The sequence below is a fragment of the Chionomys nivalis genome, chromosome 4 (assembly GCF_950005125.1).
Source record: "Chionomys nivalis chromosome 4, mChiNiv1.1, whole genome shotgun sequence".
Classification (NCBI taxonomy): domain Eukaryota; kingdom Metazoa; phylum Chordata; class Mammalia; order Rodentia; family Cricetidae; genus Chionomys; species Chionomys nivalis.
Window position 1 is genome coordinate 22,182,169 of NC_080089.1, and position 22,929 is coordinate 22,205,097.

Below are 22,929 nucleotides of genomic sequence, written 5' to 3' on the forward strand. Positions count from 1 at the left end.
TCATGCAAAAAGAAGTTTCTTACCAATGTCTTAACATCATCCTAATTACAGTGGGATTTGTGCTCATGTAAACTGCCTTCCAGTGTCTCTCTGACTGAGATGCCTTTTTTCTGTCCAGCTCGTTCACTCTCAATTGATATCCAAACCCTCTGTGGAGCTTTTCTCAATTCTCAGGGTTGACCTTTTATGAGGCTTTTAAATGTTGTTTCATTTTGTTCATTCATTATGTTACTTCACATATAGTGTTTTTGAAATATATATTTTATTGTTCCTATTATGTTCATGTGGGTATGTGTGCATGTGACTGTGGATGCTGAGGGAGGCTAGAGGCATTGGACCCCTCTAAACTGAAGTTACCAGGTGTTGTCGGTCGCTTGATGTGAGTACTGCAAACTGAACTTAGTCCTCAATCAGAGCAGTATATGCTCTTAACCACTGAGCCAAATAGATTACACACAATCTAAGCATGGCAAGCTGAGACAGGGGTAATCTTGAGTTTGAGCTAGCCTGGGCTTGTTGTAGAAGGCTGCTAGTTCATTCCTGGCTGTTCAGCCCCAAAATAACCACACAGAAGCTGTATTAATTAAATCACTACTTGGCCTATTAGCTCTAGCTTTTTATTGGCTAACTCTTACATCTTAATTTAACCCATTTCTATTAATTTCTGTATTGCCACATGGTTGTGGCTTACCAGCAAGATTCCAGCTTGTCCCCCCCACTCCCCCGCAGTGGCTACATGCATCTCCCTGACTCCACCTTCTTTCTCCCAGCATTCAGTTTAGTTTTCCCCACCTAGCTCTACTCTGCCCTATCAGGCCAAGCAGTTTCTTTATTCATTAACCAATAAAAGCAACATATATACAGAAGGACTTCCTACATCATGGGCTGTTTATGAGATTGTTCAAAAAACAAAATAAATCTATACCAAAGCAGAATAGGATATAAGCCTTTTTATCTTTCTAACACTACAGTATAATATATTGCTTTTAAAAGAAATTTAAAATTTATTAGTACTACTTTTGAAATGGGATCTTGTTATTTATAGCTTCCATTATCCAGTTATTATATAGTCCACGGTGGCCTCAAACTCACGCCTTTTGCCTCATATACTTGCACAATACTGGTATTATATTGTATACCTCCAAACCTACCATGGTGTTAATTAAAAAATACTATTTTGAACTAATATCTTGTAACTACACAGTGGGTGCTTACTGGGCAAGTGAAGAGTAGGGGAATGATAATCTTTGTTTTCAGGCATGATGTAGAAACAGGGAGAATGAGCAAATGTGTGATTTCTCTTCACTTCCAGTGTCCTTACTGTAGACTATTATGGGGTATAGTCTACAGTACTTGCCAGACATTCAAAGCTCTTGTATTATAGCACAAATAATAAAAACCCAGAGACAGATATAGGGGTTAAAGCTGAAGATCAGAGAAGCAGAGCAGTAAGTCACTAGAGAGACCTTTTACTTCTACTAATGCTTAGACCAAAGGAGGGGTCCTCAGACTGCCTAGATTGCACTGTGTCTCCACCAAAGCTCAGACTCCGCACTCCAGTGAGTTCCTGTCTCTTATCTTTTACTGTTCCTTCTTCATCCAGCCATATAACTCCCGTCTCCACTTCCCTAATGCTGTGAATAAAGATGTGTGACCCCCAAACACTAGGACTAAAAGTGTGAGCCATTACCACCTGGATCTGTCTGCCTGTCTCCCAAATTCCGGGATTAAAGGCATGTGCCCCCACTCCCTGGCCTCTGGTGGTTTAGCTTTGCACTCTGATCTTTGGGCAAGCTTTATTTATTAAAATACAAATAAAATATCATTACATTGTATACCTTTCTTCTTCTTTTAACGTTACTAGTTTTCCATCTTCATCCTGTTGGAGAGAAAAGCTGACAGGGGCGCACATACTCCGGCCATTGCATTCTTCTGCAGTAACTCCCCACCCTGACTCCTGTGCATAGCACATCTGCTCTCTTGTGTCCAACTTGACTGTTCTATTTAGTGAGTCTATAAAAATCAGGTAGATATTGGTATTTCAGGTCTCTTAGCCTCAGAGCTAAGATTATATCATATGATTCACATGTGACTCAGCTTGATTCTTGATTTACATGCGTAATTTTTCTCCACAGCACGTGTCACAGTTGAATGCACAATATGTTTATTAATTAATTAATTGTTTTGCCTATTGCTTTTCTCCCCTCCTTAGAGTTTCTGTGCCTTTTCTTCCCTGATATTCTCACTGTGGAACTGTGCCTGCCACAATTTTGTTACTCAATAGATACTCATTGAGTGACTTGCTTTCTCTGAACATCTGAACATGCCACACTCTGGAGAGCTCTGTCTGCTGCCATATTCCCTCCTCCTCTAGTCCTTCTGTGTCACCTCCTGAAGGATGGGTTCTCTCCCTCCCTGTCAGAGTTTGACGGTCTTCTCTTGTGTTTCCATAGACTCCCTTGATCACATGTCTGTGCTGCCACTGCTCCCTCAGGGCGTCGATAGGAGTGCTCAGCCTCTAGAATGATATCTGGACATAGGTGCTGGTTGATTTTTACAGTGGTGAAAGAAATCATAGTGAGGCAAACCTTCTAAACTCATTCTGTGTCCAAAGTAAAACATAGCCTCTTTTAAGAGTGACATCATTTTTTTTCTAGTTAGAAATTTCTTGTTTAGTCTGCAAATATAAATTAGTCGGATTTAATAGCCTTATGTAGACTGTAGTGAGTCTAATAAAAGAACAGGTTTGTCTTGAGTCTTGATGCAAAGAAATGTCCTTACTACAAAGGAATTTTGTTCGGTTCCATTTATGACCCTGTAATTTCTGCAATTTTTTGACTACTTGTTTTTGCAGAGTTCATGCTACTGTGATGTCTTTGGAAACTGGCCTTGGTTCCTCCAGTTTGCATGTTCATTTCCTGGGCATTCTAATTACCACACCCTCCCTTAAATAACCCACATTCTTGATTATTAAGAGTAATGGTGGGTAGCAATAATAACTGAGTGTCATTTACCAAGCCTCAAATTGCACCTTAAAAATCATTAAAATTTTTCCTTGCTTGGAAGTCAGCCTGGAAGAGCAAGGAAAAACACCTTAGGAAATTTAGATTCTAGCCTTGCTTCCTCTCAGCACAACACTTCTGTATTCAGTGTGAGCGGTGTGTATCAGACTACAGTAATAGGAAGTTTTTTCTGAGATGTGGCTATGCAGAGAAGGACCAACAGAGCATAATTGTTTCTAAAAATTGAAAGCGTAACTCCTTGACACATACTTCAAAAAATTATTCCAGTGGTTTTTCTTAATGTCAGACTTATTTTTGTAAAGCAGTGAGTGAATGTGTTGGATAAAGTCGGGGTAGACCAGATGGCTCAGTGGTAAAGCTCTTGTCTTGTGGGCCTGATTTCCCTAGTTCAATCCCCAAACCCCATGTGAAGGAAAGAACTCACTCTTTGTCCACTCAGGTTGTCCTCTGACCTCTTCATGTATATCATGGTTCTCACACACCCAACCCCATACGTACATTATACAAACACAATAGTATTAGTACGTCAATGAGCATGGTCGTTCAAGTATCTCAGGGATAAGATATAGAGTCCTTCGTGTATATGTCTATTTGATCTATTTGGATCATAAGATAGTTCAATTAGTACTTGATAAATCTCCAGGCTGCTTTTATAAGTGGCTCTACCAGGTTATACTTCCTCTGTGAGTGAGTCAAGGTTCCTGTTTCCCTTGATAGCATGTAATTATGAACGTAATTACATAATGTAATATGTCTGTGGGGTCTCTGTAAATGCTAGAGCTGGCAGAGGGATGATCCACCTGAGGCAAGGAGGAAATCTGGTTCAACACAACTTAGCTTCTGTTGGCTCAAACTTCTAGAGTCTGACTTGGAGTTTATTTCTGACATACTTAAGCACAGCATAACTTTGGAAAGAAGTTTCCTTGCAACAGTTATCACACAAAGCTTAAGACATGACTACACTGAAACTCCTTTACAAAGTACGTGTCTTTTGCAAAGTACCTGTGACTTCTTCCATAAGAATGAATTTTTATGGGATGCATGAGAAACATTGATCAGGGAAAGAGTCTAGGAAGGGAGGGTCTGGAATAAGCATAATTGTAGACTGTTTTGCAAAGTACACAGCACCTCTTTCATGAGAATTGATTCTATTGGCTGAGAATCCATATCCAGGAGTCTGGGATAAGCATAGTAGTCTGTGGTGTTTAGGTGAGGCCTGGCCCTACAGACAGCAGAAGATCACCAGGTTATTAACTATATCTAACCCCAGCCTTCTGAGTGGAAATCCAGTGTAAATTCCTTCCACTGATGAGAAAAGCCTGCCAGTTTAACTTTCTTGGTTTCTGCAGTGCTGTCTGGGAGCATGAGGACCCCATGCTTTCTACAGTTGTCTTTTGTTTTTTATTGATGGCCTCTGACAGGGTTGAGGCAGTGTGAATCCAGACTTACCCGGGAGGACAGTCTCTGAGGCATCATTTTAATTACATTCATTGATGTTGGGAGACTTGCGAACTATGGGTAGCACCATTCCCTGGATTTGGGATCCTCACCTGTGTAAGAGTGGAGAAACAACATTGAGCCCTAGCCTGCTCATATTAAGTCATTGCTCTGTGCTCTTGATGGTAGACATGACCACTTCCTTCGGTTTCCTGCTGCCGTACCCACAGCGATGGGCTGTAACCTGGAGTTACTAGCCAAGTAAACCTTTTCTCCCTTAAGTTGTTTTGCTCAGGAGAATTATAGCAACAAGAAAGGAAAGTAAAATAAGAACTTCCAAAGTTGTTTTAATTTTATTTTTCCTGATGACTAAAGATAGTGGCTGAAGATTTCCAGCACCAGGCATGGTTCCTGTATTGTTGAGCATGCCTACAGTTCGATTAGACAGCTATTGGTTAGTACCAAGGTTTCCATGCCACTCTGCAACACTAGTACACCCTCAGGACATGGCCATGCTGGTTGTTTTGTGGTTCATAGGCAGCAGATCTGGGTAGGATGTTTGGTTATTTCCCTTCCTTGGAAGTTCCTCCCTAGCCTGAGATTACCCTACACCTTGATTTTTTTTTTTTGGCTGAGTTGTCTTGATCTTGCATTAGTTTTTATATGTAATATGAGGTTACTATTTGTAAATTGAGTGTGGGTCGAGTCATACTTCTTGGGGCCTTGAAGAGTCTTTTGAAGGAGTTGGTTTTTATTCTGTGTGCCAGTGGAGGACTATAGACTGGTGTAAGCATTCTGCCTTCCATGCTGGGAAGGTACAATAGGCACTAAGATAGTGTTAATACCAAAGACGTGAGGAGAAAACCACCCATCCAAATCATCATGACCAAATTAGTTAAAGCAAACAATTAATTAAAGCAAGCTTTTTGACTCTTGTACACGGGCTGCCTCCCCCCAAAGGTGGAGTTCAAGAGGTCAAGATTGGATGTGAGGAAGACAAGGCTTTTATAGTTCAGGGGCAGGAGGTTTCCAAATGGGGGATTTGGTGGGCAAATAGGTGGGGCTACAGGAGCAGAACTTAAGCATAACAAGTTAGACCCTCTTGAAACAAAAAATGGATGCCGGGTGGGCATAGCAAGGTAGTCTTAGCAACAGGCAGTCACAACAAGGTACTCACAGGGAGTCCTATAACCTTCGGAAACAAAGCTAGGTTGCAAAGGGTTAGAAACAACTTTCGAAACAAAGGCATGATGGCCATTCCTGGAACAGGCAGTAAGGAACCATTTGTAGTCAAGGTTACAGGTAGAACATAGCCCAATTCTTGAAAAACAGAGGTTTAATCATAACCAGGAATGAACGTAGTTTGTCTTTTCTATAAGATGACTTTTAAGCCTAAGAGGGAGGCAGGCTGGTTCTTCAATAACAGCAGAGCGACTGGATAGTAGCTTCTACTTAGGGAAGAAATACATGTGCTTATTCCAGGTGTGTAATAGTGGATTTGGTGAGAATTTAGACTTTAGACATATCAAAAGAACTGTCAGCAGTATTTGCTGGTGGGATATTCTATGGTTTGTATTCAGAGGGTTTATGTGCTTGTGTCTAGACATTGTTATAGGTCTTCTTGGAGGTTCACAAGTGATGTCAAGTACTGAGATTGAGTTGGTTCCCTGGGGCTAGTGTCCAGGCTTGCCTCTGTCCTTCTTCAGGGGTTTTGCTAATATGTTTATAAAGAGGGTCTGTGTGTAATCTGAGGTCTGCCTTTTGTACCGTTTGTGAAGCTTTGGTTAACTCCTTCACACAAGGCCACAGGATCTACTGAGCCATCGTATCTGCCAGATGGGGCTCCAATTGCCATTTAAAATACAAACATGGTTTCCCTTCTACCTTGGCCATTTTTTTTTTTTAATAGGGCAAGGATCGGATCTTGTTCTTGCCTCTGTTGTATAGTGGATGTTTAATATGTGTGTTTTAAATGAATGGTAGTAGACTCATATGCCCAGGCCAGTCCTCTGGCTGCGATGAGGACTTCCTTACAGTATGTGCTGATTTCCGGGGTGCTGCGAAAATCCAGGTTTAAAGGTTTTTTTTGCTATGTCTTCCTTTATATAGTAATAAAACCCAGCTGCTGGCAAACAGATAGTGTGTTTTACATAAAACGGTTCTGGAGAAGAGCCAGAACCCATGTACATTCTTTTTGTTTCTAAAAATGATTAATCATTTATGTGTTGTAGCACGTGAAGGAAGCTGTTGTGAACGGAGTGCCCGGTCTCCGGTGTTGTCCTTCTGTACACGTGAAGGAAGCTGTTTGTTTGCCCTGCTGTGAACGGAGCGCCCGGTCTCCGGTGTTGTCCTTCTGTACACGTGAAGGAAGCTGTTTGTTTGCCCTGTTGTGAACAGAGCGCCCGGTCTCCGGTGTTGTCCTTCCATACAGTACCTTTGTAAGCCCGAGAGAAGGGGAGAAAGGCTTTGAGGTGTTCACTCGCTAAGTAGCTGATTCCAGTTCAGTTTCTGACGGGGGAAAGAGAGCTTATTTTTACTTGAAAAGAAATAAAAATTTTCCTCAAAACTTGTTTATAACTATAAACACCAGAATAAATTATGACTACGGGTAGATATGGTTGTCATCCTGTTAGCCGTTAGTGTTTTATTCACAACTTATAACCAGAATTTATGTTTCTGCACTCGGTAATCTCTTCTCACTACTCTTCTGGGTCTGTCTGCAGTGCTCAGGCTAGAATCCAGGGGCCCACATATGTTAGGAACCCGCTCTCCGTTGTTCTCCACAGCTGGGTAACTCTTCAGCATGGATTGTCCATGTTTGAAAACCTATTTCACCCTTATCCTCTGGGTCGTTTTTGAATTTTCTTACTAACTATAGAAGCAGATTACTGTGTATTACAGTGGAATTTCTCAGGCTTAGATACATATTTCTGAGATGTTCTCTGAAAGGATTTTAACAAAAATTTCAAAAATAATGAAAAATCAGCTTTATTCTCAGCAAAAGATCTGCTGTGTTATTAAAGTCTCTGACAACAGGAGTCCTTATCAAACATAACCTCACACAAGTGTTTACAGAGGTGACCATTCGTAAAGGACAAGCCAAAAATACATATCTTTGATTTTGAATTTTTCTCATCTGCTTACTGACTGTATCCTTAAAATAAACTTAAAACCTATTTCTTTGATATGAGTGTGCGTGTGTGCGTGTGTATCTGCGATGGCATTTACATGGAGGTCTTGTCTGAGGACAGCTTGCAGGAGTCTCTGTGTCCACGTCGCTGAGGTAGGGTGTCTCTCGTTTCTGTTGCTATGCCGTGTGCTCCTGGCTGGTTCTTTCACTCCCTCCAAATTCTGCGGGATGATGGATACGCAGCAGCATCTTAGGCTGCTGTCTGGGTTCCCGGGCTGGAACCCAGGTGGTCAGGCATACATAGCAAGTGCTTCAGCTCCCTGAACCCTCTCTCAACCCTGAGTTTTAAGTCTGTGCTGTCTTCATTTCCTTGATTTTTTTTTCTGTTGGGATATAATCTTACTGTTTTGTAAGAGTTCTTTTTATGTATTAAGTTCTATATATAATTTTTTGTTTGTTTTTTGAGACAGAGTTTCTCTATATAAGAGCCCTAGCTGTCCTGGAACTCACTCTGTAGACCAGGCTGGTCTTGGATTCACAGAGATCCCACCTCTGTCTCCCGAATGCTAGGATTAAAGGTGTGCCCACTATGTCTGCCTATAAAATTGCTTTAATAGTTCAAAAGTAATTTAGTAATTGAACAGCATGCAAGTTTCAACCTGAAAATTAGTATTTTTAGCTTGGCTGCGTTTGTTTTTCAAAATTGACTGTCTGTATGTATCTGTGTTTGTTCCTTTGAGACTGGGTCTCACTGTGTAACTTGGTTTGTTTGACTCCTGCCGTGTAGACAGATCTGGGCTTACACAGCAACCTCACGCCTCTGCATCTACTGTGTGGGCAGTGGTAGGAGTCCAAGCGTGCCCATCGCACGCGGCTGCTAAACATGCAGCAACTCTAAATTTTTATGTGATTTCATTTAGAGATTCTTTAGTTTCTAGCCTACTGTTTCCTTCCAGCAAATGCTCCTCCCATCTCAAAGGAAGATAAATATTTTTATAGTCTCGTATTTTAAAATTTAATGTTAAAATCCATCTGGAGTTTGAGTTTAATGCGCTTTGAGGGCAGGGATTGTCTATGGAACGAGGGACTCATTTTCAGATTCTTGAACTCAATTCTTGTTTGGTTTCATGTTCTATGGCTAAAATCACAGAGTGATTGATTATCCCGGGGATGTCACATCTCTGACCTTGACCCTTCATGAAGTCCACTAACATGCTGATTTGTATCAAGAAATTATTTTGTCAGTGTTAATGCTGCTTTTCAGTTGGAAGTAATTGAACATACAGTGTTGCCTTTACCTCCTGGCCCCTTTCAGCCTGCAAGTCTATCATTCAGAGGTCCCGTTCCTGTCACCTTTGTGGACCACGTTGTTATGTCAAATACCCATTAAGTAGAAATAGAAAAAACACATTGTTTGATAATTTTATAGTTAATTGGAATAAAATTGCCAAATGATTATATTTAATTAGTAATTGTGTATGCCTGGGTCAAAGTCTTTGCCTATTGTAGGTATTTTATGCAGAAATTCTATTGATGAACACTAGAGTTTTAAAACTTGTCTTAGCATCTTTTTGAAATAAAGTAATGATAAATGAATTTATCTACAGTTTAAATTTCTCTTATTTGACCTAAATTATATCCAGTGTTTCTTATGGGATTCAATAAAAGGTAAATCACACCAGTAGCTACTGGACTTTCTTTAGATATGAATATATTCTGCTGGTATTTAGGTCAGGTCTTTTTGTGAGACAAGACCTAGCTCTTGTCTCTTCTGTTTTGATATCAATCATAAATAAAGAATGAATTTTGAGAAGAGAAAGAAATACATACACCCTTCATTTTCTAACTCAGAAACTGAATGGTTTTCCAAATAATTCCCTTACATCTTCTATTTAAACATTGGAACAAACCGGTTTATTTTTCTATAAATCAACACCTTTTTTTTTGAAATTTGCTGAATTTCAGAACATATTTAATTACCAGTATTGGAATGTGAGAGAAACTCTAAACTATCTAATGTAACGTGTAATACACTTGAATAAGGAGGAATGCCTTTCTCATGCCTTGCCAGCTCTCCTGCTTTGTGGGCCCTTGGGAGGTTAGGAGTGAGCTGGGAGTGGCTATTTGAATTCAGAGAAGGATGGTTTCTGCCTTGTCTTGGGGCGCCAGCCAATGACCGGCCTTTTAGCATCAGGAAAGTTTTGAGGACTCAGGTTTCTGGACCTTCAGGGACTTGAGTAAAGGAGAACAGAAGTCACAACTTGGAGTAGAATAAGGCTTCTACATCTGGACATGCTTTGAGGCTGTAAGTTAGGATTTTGTCAAAACCTTTTAGGTGGCTTTGATGGGGGAGAGTCTTCTGTTTTGTGTTAATTTCATTGGTTAAATAAAGAGACTGCCTTGGCCCTTTAATAGGACAGAAAATTAGGTAGGTGGAGTAGACAGAACAGAATGCTGGGAGAAAGAAGCCGAGTCAGGCAGTCGCCATGATTCTCCCACTCCAGACAGATGCAGGTTAAGATCTTTCCTGGTAAGCCAGCTCGTGGTGCCACACAGAATATTAGAAATGGGTTAGATCAATATGTAAGAGCTAGCCAATAAGAGGTTAAAACTAATGGGCCAAGCAGTGTTTAAAAGAATACAGTTTCCGTGTAATTATTTCAGATAAAGCTAGCCGTGTGGGCGGCCCGGCGCCAGGAACACAGCCCACCGCCGCTCTTACTACATGGCTTCAGTGGCCTGCCAGGAAAGACAAGCCCCATAGGCACCGTGGGTTTCCACAGTTCACTTTAGGAGAAAGTGAATGCATTTGGTGAGGCGGATGAAAGAAACGATTCCTGCAAATGGATTTTGAGGAGTACCATCTCTCACCATCTTCTTTAGAGATGAGCAACTTTGGGAAGACTTCTTGGGGCTGACTGGACTCTAGTGTTAGAACCCAGGCTCTCCTGGTCTCAGTTAGCTCCGCTGTCACTTAACACCAGGGTAGCTCTTACTTCTGTGAAGCCATGTCACAGGGTCTGTGGCACTCACTGTAACAGGCCCCAGAGAAGGTACAGTGTGTACAGGGTGTAGGGATGTTGTAGATTATGTTGATTGTTTTTGTCTTTTTGAGACAGTCTCACTGTGTAGTCCAAGTTGGTCTGGAACTCAAATTTCTCTCACCGCAACTTCTTGAGTGTTAGAATCATAAGTACTCACCATCACATCTAGCTGGACTGTTGTGTTTCTGGTCGGTAGTGAGTGGTTGCTGGAGTCATTTTTTGGGAAAGACTTATGTTCTCAACCTAGTTGAGCTTTTACGTTAGCTGCATGACTGTTTGCAATGATACAGCCCTGAAGAGATTTAAAGTTATTTCTTCTGAGTTTAGTAGATCTCTCTCTCTCTCTCCCCTTCTGATTAATAACTCTCTCTAAGAACTCTTCATTAAGAACAGGTACAACCAATTGATAAATCTACAATGCAACCCCTACGTGTAAGGCTCGGGAGTGATCATGGAATTGGGCGTGGAATATTTTAAGAGCCAGAGGACTAGGATTCCTGCTACTAGATAGTGTTTTGTAGCATAAACAGGGAGAATGTACCCATAAAACCCCAACATATAATTGCCTACCCAAGACCTATATAATGGAAACAGCAGTGGATACACCAGTGTGGATGGCGGAAGTATCACAGGGTCATACCCTGGATGAAGGGCAACAGGATACCAATGGTTACTAAGAGCTAGGAGTGGGAGAATCAATCTCTTAAGAAGAGACAAGCTCTCTGATAAGCTATCCAACCCCAAGAGGTCAGTTCTGAACACATGTGTTACTCACATGTACAGACAAGTAACACTAAAAGAACTCAAGAGGGTGTGTGTGTAACAATAATAATTGAAGAGGTCCTGAATAGGAGAGGAAGTATGGGGTAATGGGAACTATTGCGGTGTGAAATGTTAGAAATATAGGACTGATGTATGAAATTCTAAAGAAAAATAAAAAATTAAATCACGAAAAAACAGTGGCAAATAGTGCCAAAACAACATAGTGTACTGGAGAGATGGCTCAGTGGTTAAGAGGACTGGTTGTTCTTCCAGAAGACCTGGATTTGATTCCCAGTACCCATGTGGTGGCTCAGAACCATCTAAGTTCAGGTCCAGGGGATCCAGCTCCCTCTTCTGTTCTCCAAAGGCAACAGGTATGCTCATGATGCATAGACATATTTGCAGGCAAAACACTCATACACTAATAATAATAATAACAACAACAGCAACATAATACTCAAAATAGCTTGGTACTGGCAAAAATGAGACATATAGGTCAGCAGAATAGAACAGAGATCCTGATATAAACCCACACAGCTATAGCCACTTGGATTTCAACAGAGATGCTAAAAATACTCATTGGAGAAAAGCATGCTTCTTCAAATGTGTCATTGGAAAAATGGGATATCCGTGTGTAGAATGAAAATAGATCCCCACATCTCACCCTGTGTAAAGGTCAACTCCTGGTGAATTAAAGATGTTAACAGAAGACTAGAAACTCTCTACTGGGGAAAAAGTAGGAAAAACAGTTCAAGATAGAGGAATGGGCAAGGACTTGCTTGGTAAGACTCTAGTCACTCAGGAATAAGTCCAAAAAGTGACAAATGGGGTCTCATGAAATTCAAAAGTTTCTGTATGACAAGAAAACAACTGAGTGAAGAGAGATGACATGATAGGAGGAAATCTTCACTAGCACTACGTAGGACAGAGGGAAATGCCTAAAACATACAAAAAACTGAAACAAAGCAAAACTGAATAATCTCATCAATAAAGAGGCCAATAAAATGAACAGATGGTTCTCAAAATATAAAATACAAATGTTCAATACATATTTCCACTTCATTACTTCAGAATGCAAATCAACATTACTTTATTGCTTTAGAACGCAAATCAAAATTGCTTAGATTCCATCCTAGCCTAGTCAGAATGGTAGTTATTAAGAAACATAACAAATGCTGGCAAACGTGTAGACAACAAGGAACCCTATGTGCTGCTGGCAGGAAGGTAAACTAGTCTCCTACTACGGATATTGGTTGGGTGACTTCTCAATAAACTAAAGACAGATTTACCACCTGACTTGACTTACCCAAAGGATTCCAAGCCAGTGTGCTGCAGAGACATTGGCACCAGTGTTTATTGCCACACTGTTCACAACAGCGAACTTCTGGAGCCACACGCATGTTCAGCAGCAGAAGAATGTAAAGGCAGACATGGTAATTCATGTACAACAGAGCTTTTCCAGCCGAGAAGAAGGAAGTCATATCACTTGCAGGAAAACTGTTGCAAGAGCAAGGCAAACCATAGTAAGCGAATTGTCTTAAATGACAAAGGTATGCTTTCTTCTCATTTACCATTCCTAGATTTTATATATATACATAAAATCTGGTAGGTATATGTGTTATGAAAACAGGAGTAAAATTATTTAGGGGAACAAATGGGGACTAACAGGAGAAGGGGCAAGAAGCAAGCAGATGGTTGAGGATAAGGGAAATATGCCCCACATACAGCAATATATGTATGAACATTTAAAACAACAAAAAAGGCAAAATATTTTGTTAGATCATAGACCAGTATATAACATATAGCAAAACCTAAAAGAATTCATATATAAACACCAAATGATTTAGGACAATGTTGAAATTTTTTCTATGAATACCAAGGAACAAACAAATTCAGTATTATTTTTGACTGCTTTTTATAGTGTATTAAGAGAAATATGTAATTTTAATTTCTAAACATTGCATAGTAAAATCAGCCAGAATGTATATATTACAGGTAAGTTTTAGAGAGAACCAGAGATAATGGAGCCTGAGAAGAAGTGAAAACTGTCTTCATCTGTTCTTTGCTGTTATTACAGATTTCCAAAGACTGGGTGCTTTAGTTAGGAAGGAAAAGGATTTGACTTATGCTTGTGGAGATTCAGGAGTCCGAGACTTGGGGTGAAGTTTCAGGACATGGAAGGCAAGAAAGGGAAGGAGGAAGAGAGGGAGGGAGGGAGGAAGAGAGATTGACAGGGGAACTCCTTTTCTCTAAGGTCTTTCATAATCAGTCTTAATCTGTGAGGTGAAACACTCATGTCCTAATGACTTGTTTGAGGGTCACGTTCAAGTGGAAACAGACAGCGAGGAAAAGGAATTATAGGAATCAGAATAGTGGTGGAGAAGGAGCTAATGCACAGAGCAGTGGCCTTTTCTGTCTAGGAATGGGGAGAGAAGAAAGGAACAAATCAGAGAACTCCTTGGTAGGAGTGTGTGTTAAGGAAGCCTTGAGGGGCCCATGTGGAAAGAATTAGTTCTAAGAGTCCAGAGGAGGGAGAAAGGAGAGAGCATCTCTATCTTCAAGATTTCTTATCAGTTCTCCAGTGACTTCGCTGTCACTTCACGGCTGTCCTGGCCTTGGGGTCACTTCACGGCTGTCCTGGCCTTGGAGTCACCTCACGGCTGTCCTGGCCTTGGAGTCACCTCACGGCTGTCCTGGCCTCTTGGGGCCAGTCACCTCACGGCTGTCCTGGCATCTTGGGGTCAGTCACCTCACGGCTGTTCTGGCATCTTGGGGTCAGTCACCTCACGGCTGTCCTGGCATCTTGGGGTCACCTCACGGCTGTCCTGGCATCTTGGGGTCATGCCTTATTCCTTCTCTCCATCTAGTCTCTTGTCTTGCTCCATGGCTGCAAGTGGAATTTTCATACTGGATGTGATATCGACGAGCAGCACCTGTATTGTGGATTAAGATCAATATCCAATATCAGACTACCATGTAATTAGACTCCTTTGATAGTCAGTAGAGTACATTTTAATGTTTATCCCAGTTCTGCAATATATCTTAACACTGGGCATACATCTGTAAATATAGATGCTGTTTGAAACATTAAAATTGAATCTTTGAAATAAACCTATCCTTATACTTATTTTTTATTGGTATGTAAAGCTCAATGTCTTCTGTCAAGGTTGATAATCTAACCTTGTCTTGTGTTCTCTTGCACCTTACAGTGACTTGAAGGGAGTGATAGTGACCCTCAGTGATGATGGTCACCTGCAGTGTTCATATCTGGGGACAGACCCTTCTCTGTTCCAAGCTCCAAAAGTTGAATCAAGAGAGCTCAACTACGATGAACTTGATGTGGAATTGAAAGAGCTTCAGAGAATCATCAAAGACGTAAAGTCACAAGGTATCCCATTTGTAGTTTTTACTGTATAATTTTAATGTTAATTACAAAATTCACCTTATGTTGTATATGGTATTGTTGTATAACCATTAATTAAATTTCTCTCCCAGGCCTAGTTCAAGAGACTTTGAACAAAGCCTTGCTCTTTAGCACACGAGGGCCTTGTGTGGACTTTGTGTAGGTGGCAGCTGAGAGCTAGTCTTGAAGCTAGTATTTTGTTAACGTGTTCCAGGCACAGCTCTAGCTAGACTGGAAGTATTTTGCTTTCGTAGCAAAGGCGAAGTAGTTCTTAGTGGTTTTAGGCTGTGAGATGAACGCTGAAGCTTACAGTCAATTATTAACTTACAGTATCCTTGGTTTCACTTGCTTCTTTGAAAAGAAATCCAAGTAGTACACGAATTGCCACTTTGTTACTCAAAATGTAGTAATTTGCAGCTTAGATGGTGTAATTTATGCTTGGAGTTAATTAGCCATCCAAATGGAGTTTAGCCTGGGATACTCTGATTTCTAATGACGCAGGGACTGGTGATATTTCCAGTTCCCAAGTTTTGAGTAACTCAATGTTATTTTATGTCAGGACTCACAAGGGTGTAATTTTATTGTAAATTAAAAGGAGAAACAAAACACCAACCCTGCAGCTCGTGTTGGACATGTGAAAATCATTACTTTAAGTTCCCTTTTCAGGGTCAGGTAAAAGTGTTTTCTTAATGAGAAAAAATATGGACCATTTTCACATAAAAGAAATGTTAAAACAAGTAGGAATAATAAAAGAACGGAGCATCAAAAGCCAAGCAAAGCAACGGAGCCAATCTTAATCCTGGTCCGTTTGCTTCACTAGGTTTATGTATTTTTTGATCTCTGTTGCCAGGATAATATTCCTCTGGTTTTTAGGAATTGAGATGATATATTAAAATAGGAATATTAAAAGTAAAGATGTTATACTTTGGCTTCACACGTTCTTATAGAAGGTTTTCAGAGTAAACCATTGAAATGGAGATCTTTAAAGGGACTCGGCACTGCCTCTTCAGGTGGGAAGTGATAAGAATGGACGCATCAGGCCGCAGTGTGCAGATTTAAGTTCTCAGTCTTGATGCTAGTGTTTTGGCAGATGAATGGAATTACAGTTTTTGTCATTTTAGGGTATAATTGGGAAAGATTATTATATATATAACATTCATATATATGAAACATGAAGTTTCTCAAGTTCATTAAATAATGTGGGTTTTTCTCAAAATTTTTGTCTTGTGATTTTTGCCATTCCACAAGCAATGGCTAATGGTAGTTTAATTAACATGAATTATATAAATTGTTCAAGAAATCCCTTATAGCCAATCATTATCTCCTGGTAATCATAGTGATGTCCTTAAATGAAAAGGCTTTGATACTTTGTTTGCCATTTCCTTGGTTTTTTTTGTAGATCTTGAAGCACTTCTATTAAATATAGCATTTTATTTTTTTGATAATTTCACACATGAGTCCTGCATTTATATCAGCTTTTACTCTTTTTCACCGTTTGACTATTCCCTGCTCTCCCACTCTTCAAATCCATGACCTTTTCTCCTTTCAATATTATTGTTACTACACACGGACACACAGACACACAGGCACACACACACAGGCACACACACGTGTGCATAAATGCAGCCTGCCAAGCCCATTTAGCATCGCTCATATGCGTTTGTGCTTAGGACTGACTTGTTGGGATTAGGGCGTGTCCCTGGAGAGGACCGATTCTCTCAGCAGCCTTTGATTGACTGGAGCTCTTTTTCTAGGGCAGGCCTTGTGAGATTTTCCTAGCTATGTTGACACGTTATCTGTTGGTATCTTTGTGCAATCCTGTTTAGGGAACTATTGTTTAGACTTCATGGGTGCAGCTTCCCTGTGGTATGCCAAAGACACTGTCCAGCAGCAGACGTCTCAATCCTCTAGCTTCCTACAGTTGACACTTCTCTCCCACAGTTCCCCCCTTAGCTTTAGGGGTCAAGTTGCAGACATAGCAGGTGGCATTGGGCTCACAGTAGTTGTTCTCTGCATTTTTCCCAGTTGTGGATTTCTGTGATGGTCTCCGCTACAAAAAAGAAGCTTCTTTGATGAGTGAAAGTTACACTTACTCATGATTTAGGACGCAACTAGAAATAATACTATCTTAGCAAGGTGGCGGTCATGGGCTCTCCCTTGGGCTCCATGTCCTTACCAGCCTTAGGGAGCTGCCCAGGTTTACAGCTCCAGGCATAACTGCCTCCTATTGAGCACATCTTCAGTCCAAGTATTTGGCTCTTGGATCTAGGTGCCACATTGCATTCCTGGGGCCATCTTGCTGCTCTGACCCTTGTGGTTTGTAAGCCTTACAGCTAGGAAGGACTGTTGATTATTGTTTATCTTGGCAACTTGTGTAGCACCTTAAGACACAATAAGAGTTAGTCCTCCTGGAGGAGGTTTCCAGATAGTTCCAGCTCCATTCTTCCTTGTCTTGTGTCTGATGTATGTCTTCATCACTAAGAAATAGTGTCTAACTTTCAAGTTCTGGAAGGCAGTCCAGGGCCATGGTGGTAACCTTTTTCTGTCTTCATACTTTGGATCTCCCACAGCTCAGGAGAGGCTTCCCATGCCTGGCGTGGCTTTTTGCTACACTGTCTGCACTTCCTGCGGCCAGCATCATCACCACAATTGCTTGGACTGCATCCAAACTGTATATACATGTATGCACACATTTACATTCATTACATATTTATTTTCATGTCAGGATAAAGCAATAGCTTTTTCAAATATCCTTAGCATTATCTAACACCCCCATAGTACCCACCTTCCTAACCCCCTAGTTTAATCACCGCTCCCGTTTCCCCACTTCCCCCTGACAGCACCTGCATCCTCTATCCTCTCTCTCTAGAGCCGGCCGCTGTCTGCCGTGATGGTTACCGCGGCTACTCTAGATTATACTACTTAAGCTAGGAATGCACCCACAGACTTTGATGAAAGTTAATTTTTTACATACCCTCAGTATCTGTTAATGTTTGAACTTCTCTGTACTTTCGTGCTACCCCTGTTTGGTTTTATTTCTAAAAAAGAAACAAAGAGAAAGTTTTTAAGAAATAGAAGATTTTGCTTTATTTATTTATTTGCTTTATTTTATTTCCAGACATAAAGAATATTTAGTATTCTGTTCCTTTGTGAAAGTTTGATATACCTGTTCACCTAAATACTTTTAATGATAGGAAATGACATATTATTTCATTATAGATCATGGAAAGTCAGGATGCTGAAGTCCTGGATGACCTCATTATTCATTTTAATGATACTTTTGTACAGTGGCATTTTAAAAAATAAATTTGTTGAATAAATATTTAAAAATGAAAAAGTTGTTTCATACAATATGTTTTGATCCCAGTTTTCTCTCCCCCATCTCCTCCCATATCCTCTCCTTATCTCTACCCACCCAACTCCATGCCTTCTCTCCCTCTCTCATTACAATAACAAATAGGCAAATAAAAAAGTCAGCAAACCATAATGAAAAACAAAAACAAAGCAAAGAAAAACAATACGAGAATCACACACACACACACACACACTCACACACACACACACACACTCTGAAACCCATACAAACACAGAATTGGAAACCATAATATATAAAAAATACCAGTAAAAGATGCCCAAACAAAGAAATATGAAACAAAATTTCTACAAAAATACTATCGAGTTCATTTTGTATTGGCTGTCTTCAGCTAGGCGTGGGTTTACCCTTAGGTTTATATACCCGGTGAGACTCCATTGGAGAAAACTGTTTCCTTTGCAAGTGGTTGTCAATTGAACACAGCTTCTTGGTTAGGGCCGGGAGCTTGTGTCTACTTCCCTGTCTTGGTGTTGGGACTTCATCTGGCTTGGACTCGTGTGGACCCACTTCATGCTACCACAGCACCCTGTGCATGCTGCCACAGTCTCTGTGAATTCATGTGTGTGTGTCTGGAAGACACTGTTTCCTTGGCATCTTCCATCTTCTCTGGCTCTATGACCACTCTGCCTCCTCTTCTGCTTAGCTCCCTGAGCCCCAGCGGTAGGGGTTTGATGAAGGCATCCTTTAACTTAAAAAATGTGCATTGTGTTACAGGCTATATTCCATACTTAAAGCTTTTTCTAAGAAGGGGCTGCGGTAAAACCTAAAGCTAATGTAAAGGAGATATTTTGTTGCACACATGGTGTATATGTCTACTGTAATAAAATTTTTGAAGCTGATTTTATGTGTGTAACTTATATCAGGAATATATGTTGTTACAAGCATGAAATTATAGCAATATTTTCTATGCATGTGGTGAAACTTTTGAAATTCAGAGTGCTAGTGTGAATTCTGCCAAGTGTTTCCATGAGGAAGAGTCACCAGTGTCTTTCAGTGGAAACTTTCAAGAGATGGAGTTTCCGTATGACATAAGCACCTGATCACACACTCTTTACCTAGTGTACCCGTGAAGCCCTGGGTGTGGCATGTAAGAGAGGTACCAACAGTGTGCTTTCAGACAAGTACAGAGTGCAGACATGGGCAAGACAAATATGTCTGTATCCCATTTGGAATGTGTGTGGGCCGGCTTACTTTCTGCTATCTCCAAGGGCTAGGAACAGTTGAACTTGGTTTGTTCATTCCCGGTTGTGTGTGGGTACATGGAACAGAGGGCTGAAATACAGCAGCTCAGAAAGCAGAGAGAGGTCTGTTTGTTTCTCATGGAAAAGAAGCCAGGTAGTCGGCAGTACAGGGTTGGCGCCACACTTCTTCAGGAATTTTGATTCTTCTATTCCAGATCATGTCTTGGTTCAGGAATGCTTGTGGAACCTCTGCCTCACATCTGCAGCCAAGTCAGCCCCCAAAGGAGCTTTCCTGGAAGCCACACCCTGAGCAGCTTTTATCTCAATGGCTCTTCCAATCTGCGAAACAGGCCGGCCAGTTTAGTGGGGTTTGCTGATGGCTGTTCTGGACAAAATTGAGCTTCTTTAGTGAAGAAGCGAAGACTGGTTCTTAAATGGCCAACAGATTGCCTTTTAGATTCTTACTAGGTCTAGAATGTCCTTTCCAGACTTTGCTGTAGTGACAGAGCCACCTCATGGTGGCTAAAGGACATCCTGCTGTGAGACACGGGAGTTGACAGTGTCTCCCTTGTGCCCCTCTGTTTTTAATCCTCCATCCTCAGTGCATTGATCTTCCCTTTTTAGAGATCCTGGGAGCCAAAGATGCTCTAGGCATTGTGTGGAGATAGAATTTCAGAAACAGCTTTCATAAAAGCATATGTCTCCCCTGCCCACCCCAATACCATCAGTGATGATTTTTAGAGCTGTGTTCACACCCAAAACAACTACCATGATTAAATTTAACCCGGGAGCCAGGAGAGGAATCTTTCTGTGGGAAGTTGAACACTTCCACAAAAATAGTGCTTGGCCACAAAGAGAAATGAGGGAAGAGTGGATGTTAGCTTCTCAGTCAATTATCTGATATGTATGAACTTGTATGTACATATATCTAATACTTAAAATACATTATTTAAGCACATATATGTGTGAATATATATATATATATAAATATGTATGCATTTTATTAATATGTATAAATATTTGTTTCTTATTTAGAATAACTTGCTTTTGTAATATTTGTTTGTACAACATAAACATTGAAAATTAGGGCAATAGTATGAATTGTCACTCTACTTTCTGTTATTACAAAAGGCTTTCAGCTAAGTATTTATGAAGGAAAGTTTTATTTAGTTAACAGTTGTAAGAGATTCAAGAGCATGAATCCAAGCCAGGCCTGTATTTAGTAATACTTCAGATAAGTTGGCATTGTGTAGGGGCAGAAGTATGCGTGAGGGAAAATGTACATCATAAATCAGGGACACAGGAAGAAGGGGGGGCTAGGTTAGCCTCTGTGAGAACTAACTGGGGTCACAGGAATGATGCATCCGTTTCTTCTGAGGGCAGTGCCTTCAGTAACTGAAGGATCTCCTACCTTTAAAGATCTTGCCATTCCTTAACACTGTAGAACCTGAGTCCAAGTTTCAAAGAGATGGACTTTGAGGGACACAGTCAAACCCTAGCTAAACCATATGTATGTGTTTGTGGTATGTGCATGTGGTATATGTATGTGTTTGTGGTATATGTATGTATATTGGTATATGTATATATGTGGGGGTATCTGTATGTGTATATGGTATATGTATGTGTTTGTGGTATATGTATGTATATTGGTATATGTATATATGTGGGGGTGTCTGTATGTGTATATGGTATATGTATGTGTTTGTGGTATATTTATGTATATTGGTATATGTATATATGTGGGGGTATCTGTATGTGTATATGGTATATGTATGTGTTTGTGGTATATGTATGTATATTGGTATATGTATATATGTGTGGGGGTATCTGTATGTGTATATGGTATATGCATGTGTTTGTGGTATATGTATGTATATTGGTATATGTATATATGTGGGGGTATCTGTATGTGTATATGGTATATGTATGTGTTTGTGGTATATTTATGTATATTGGTATATGTATATATGTGGGGGTATCTGTATGTGTATATGGTATATGTATGTGTTTGTGGTATATGTATGTATATTGGTATATGTATATATGTGGGGGTATCTGTATGTGTATATGGTATATGTATGTGTTTGTGGTATTTGTATGTATATTGGTATGTGTATATATGTGTGGGGGTATCTGTATGTGTATATGGTATATGCATGTGTTTGTGGTATATGTATGTATATTGGTATATGTATATATGTGGGGGTATCTGTATGTGTATATGGTATATGTATGTGTTTGTGGTATTTGTATGTATATTGGTATATGTATATATGTGGGGGTATCTGTATGTGTATATGGTATATGTATGTGTTTGTGGTATTTGTATGTATATTGGTATGTGTATATATGTGTGGGGGTATCTGTATGTGTATATGGTATATGCATGTGTTTGTGGTATATGTATGTATATTGGTATATGTATATATGTGGGGGTATCTGTATGTGTATATGGTATATGCATGTGTTTGTGGTATATGTATGTATATTGGTATATGTATATATGTGGGGGTATCTGTATGTGTATATGGTATATGTATGTGTTTGTGGTATATGTTTGTATATTGGTATATGTATATATGTGGGGGTATCTGTATGTGTATATGGTATATGCATGTGTTTGTGGTATATGTATGTATATTGGTATGTGTATATATGTGGGGGTATCTGTATGTGTATATGGTATATGCATGTGTTTGTGGTATATGTATGTATATTGGTATGTGTATATATGTGGGGGTATCTGTATGTGTATATGGTATATGTATGTGTTTGTGGTATATTTATGTATATTGGTATGTGTATATATGTGGGGGTATCTGTATGTGTATATGGTATATGTATGTGTTTGTGGTATTTGTATGTGTATTGGTATGTGTATATATGTGGGGGTATCTGTATGTGTATATGGTATATGCATGTGTTTGTGGTATATGTATGTATATTGGTATGTGTATATATGTGGGGGTATCTGTATGTGTATATGGTATATGTATGTGTTTGTGGTATATGTATGTATATTGGTATATGTATATATGTGTGGGGGTATCTGTATGTGTATATGGTATATGCATGTGTTTGTGGTATATGTATGTATATTGGTATGTGTATATATGTGGGGGTATCTGTATGTGTATATGGTATATGTATGTGTTTGTGGTATATGTATGTATATTGGTATATGTATATGTGTGGGGGTATCTGTATGTGTATATGGTATATGCATGTGTTTGTGGTATATGTATGTATATTGGTATGTGTATATATGTGGGGGTATCTGTATGTGTATATGGTATATGCATGTGTTTGTGGTATATGTATGTATATTGGTATATGTATATATGTGGGGGTATCTGTATGTGTATATGGTATATGCATGTGTTTGTGGTATATGTATGTATATTGGTATATGTATATATGTGGGGGTATCTGTATGTGTATATGGTATATGCATGTGGTAAAATAGTTCAGACATTGCTGAAAGGATAAACATGGAAAGCAAATCTCTTTGACTATAGAACCTAGTTCCAGTCTTTGGCTACAAGCTTTATTGAGTTTTGAGGATTTCTTAAAAAT

The 22,929-nt window shown here is 39.8% G+C and overlaps 1 protein-coding gene across 3 annotated transcripts in view; it reads left to right on the forward strand.

The window, feature by feature from the left end:
* The window catches only part of Bbs9 (Bardet-Biedl syndrome 9), a 426,177-nt gene that overhangs the window by 166,586 nt on the left and 236,662 nt on the right, over nt 1-22,929 (forward strand). For all 3 annotated transcript variants that reach the window (XM_057766969.1, XM_057766971.1, XM_057766970.1), the window contains exon 10: nt 14,606-14,784. In XM_057766969.1, coding sequence (XP_057622952.1) covers nt 14,606-14,784 — 179 coding nt within the window. The remainder of the gene's footprint in view (nt 1-14,605; nt 14,785-22,929) is intronic.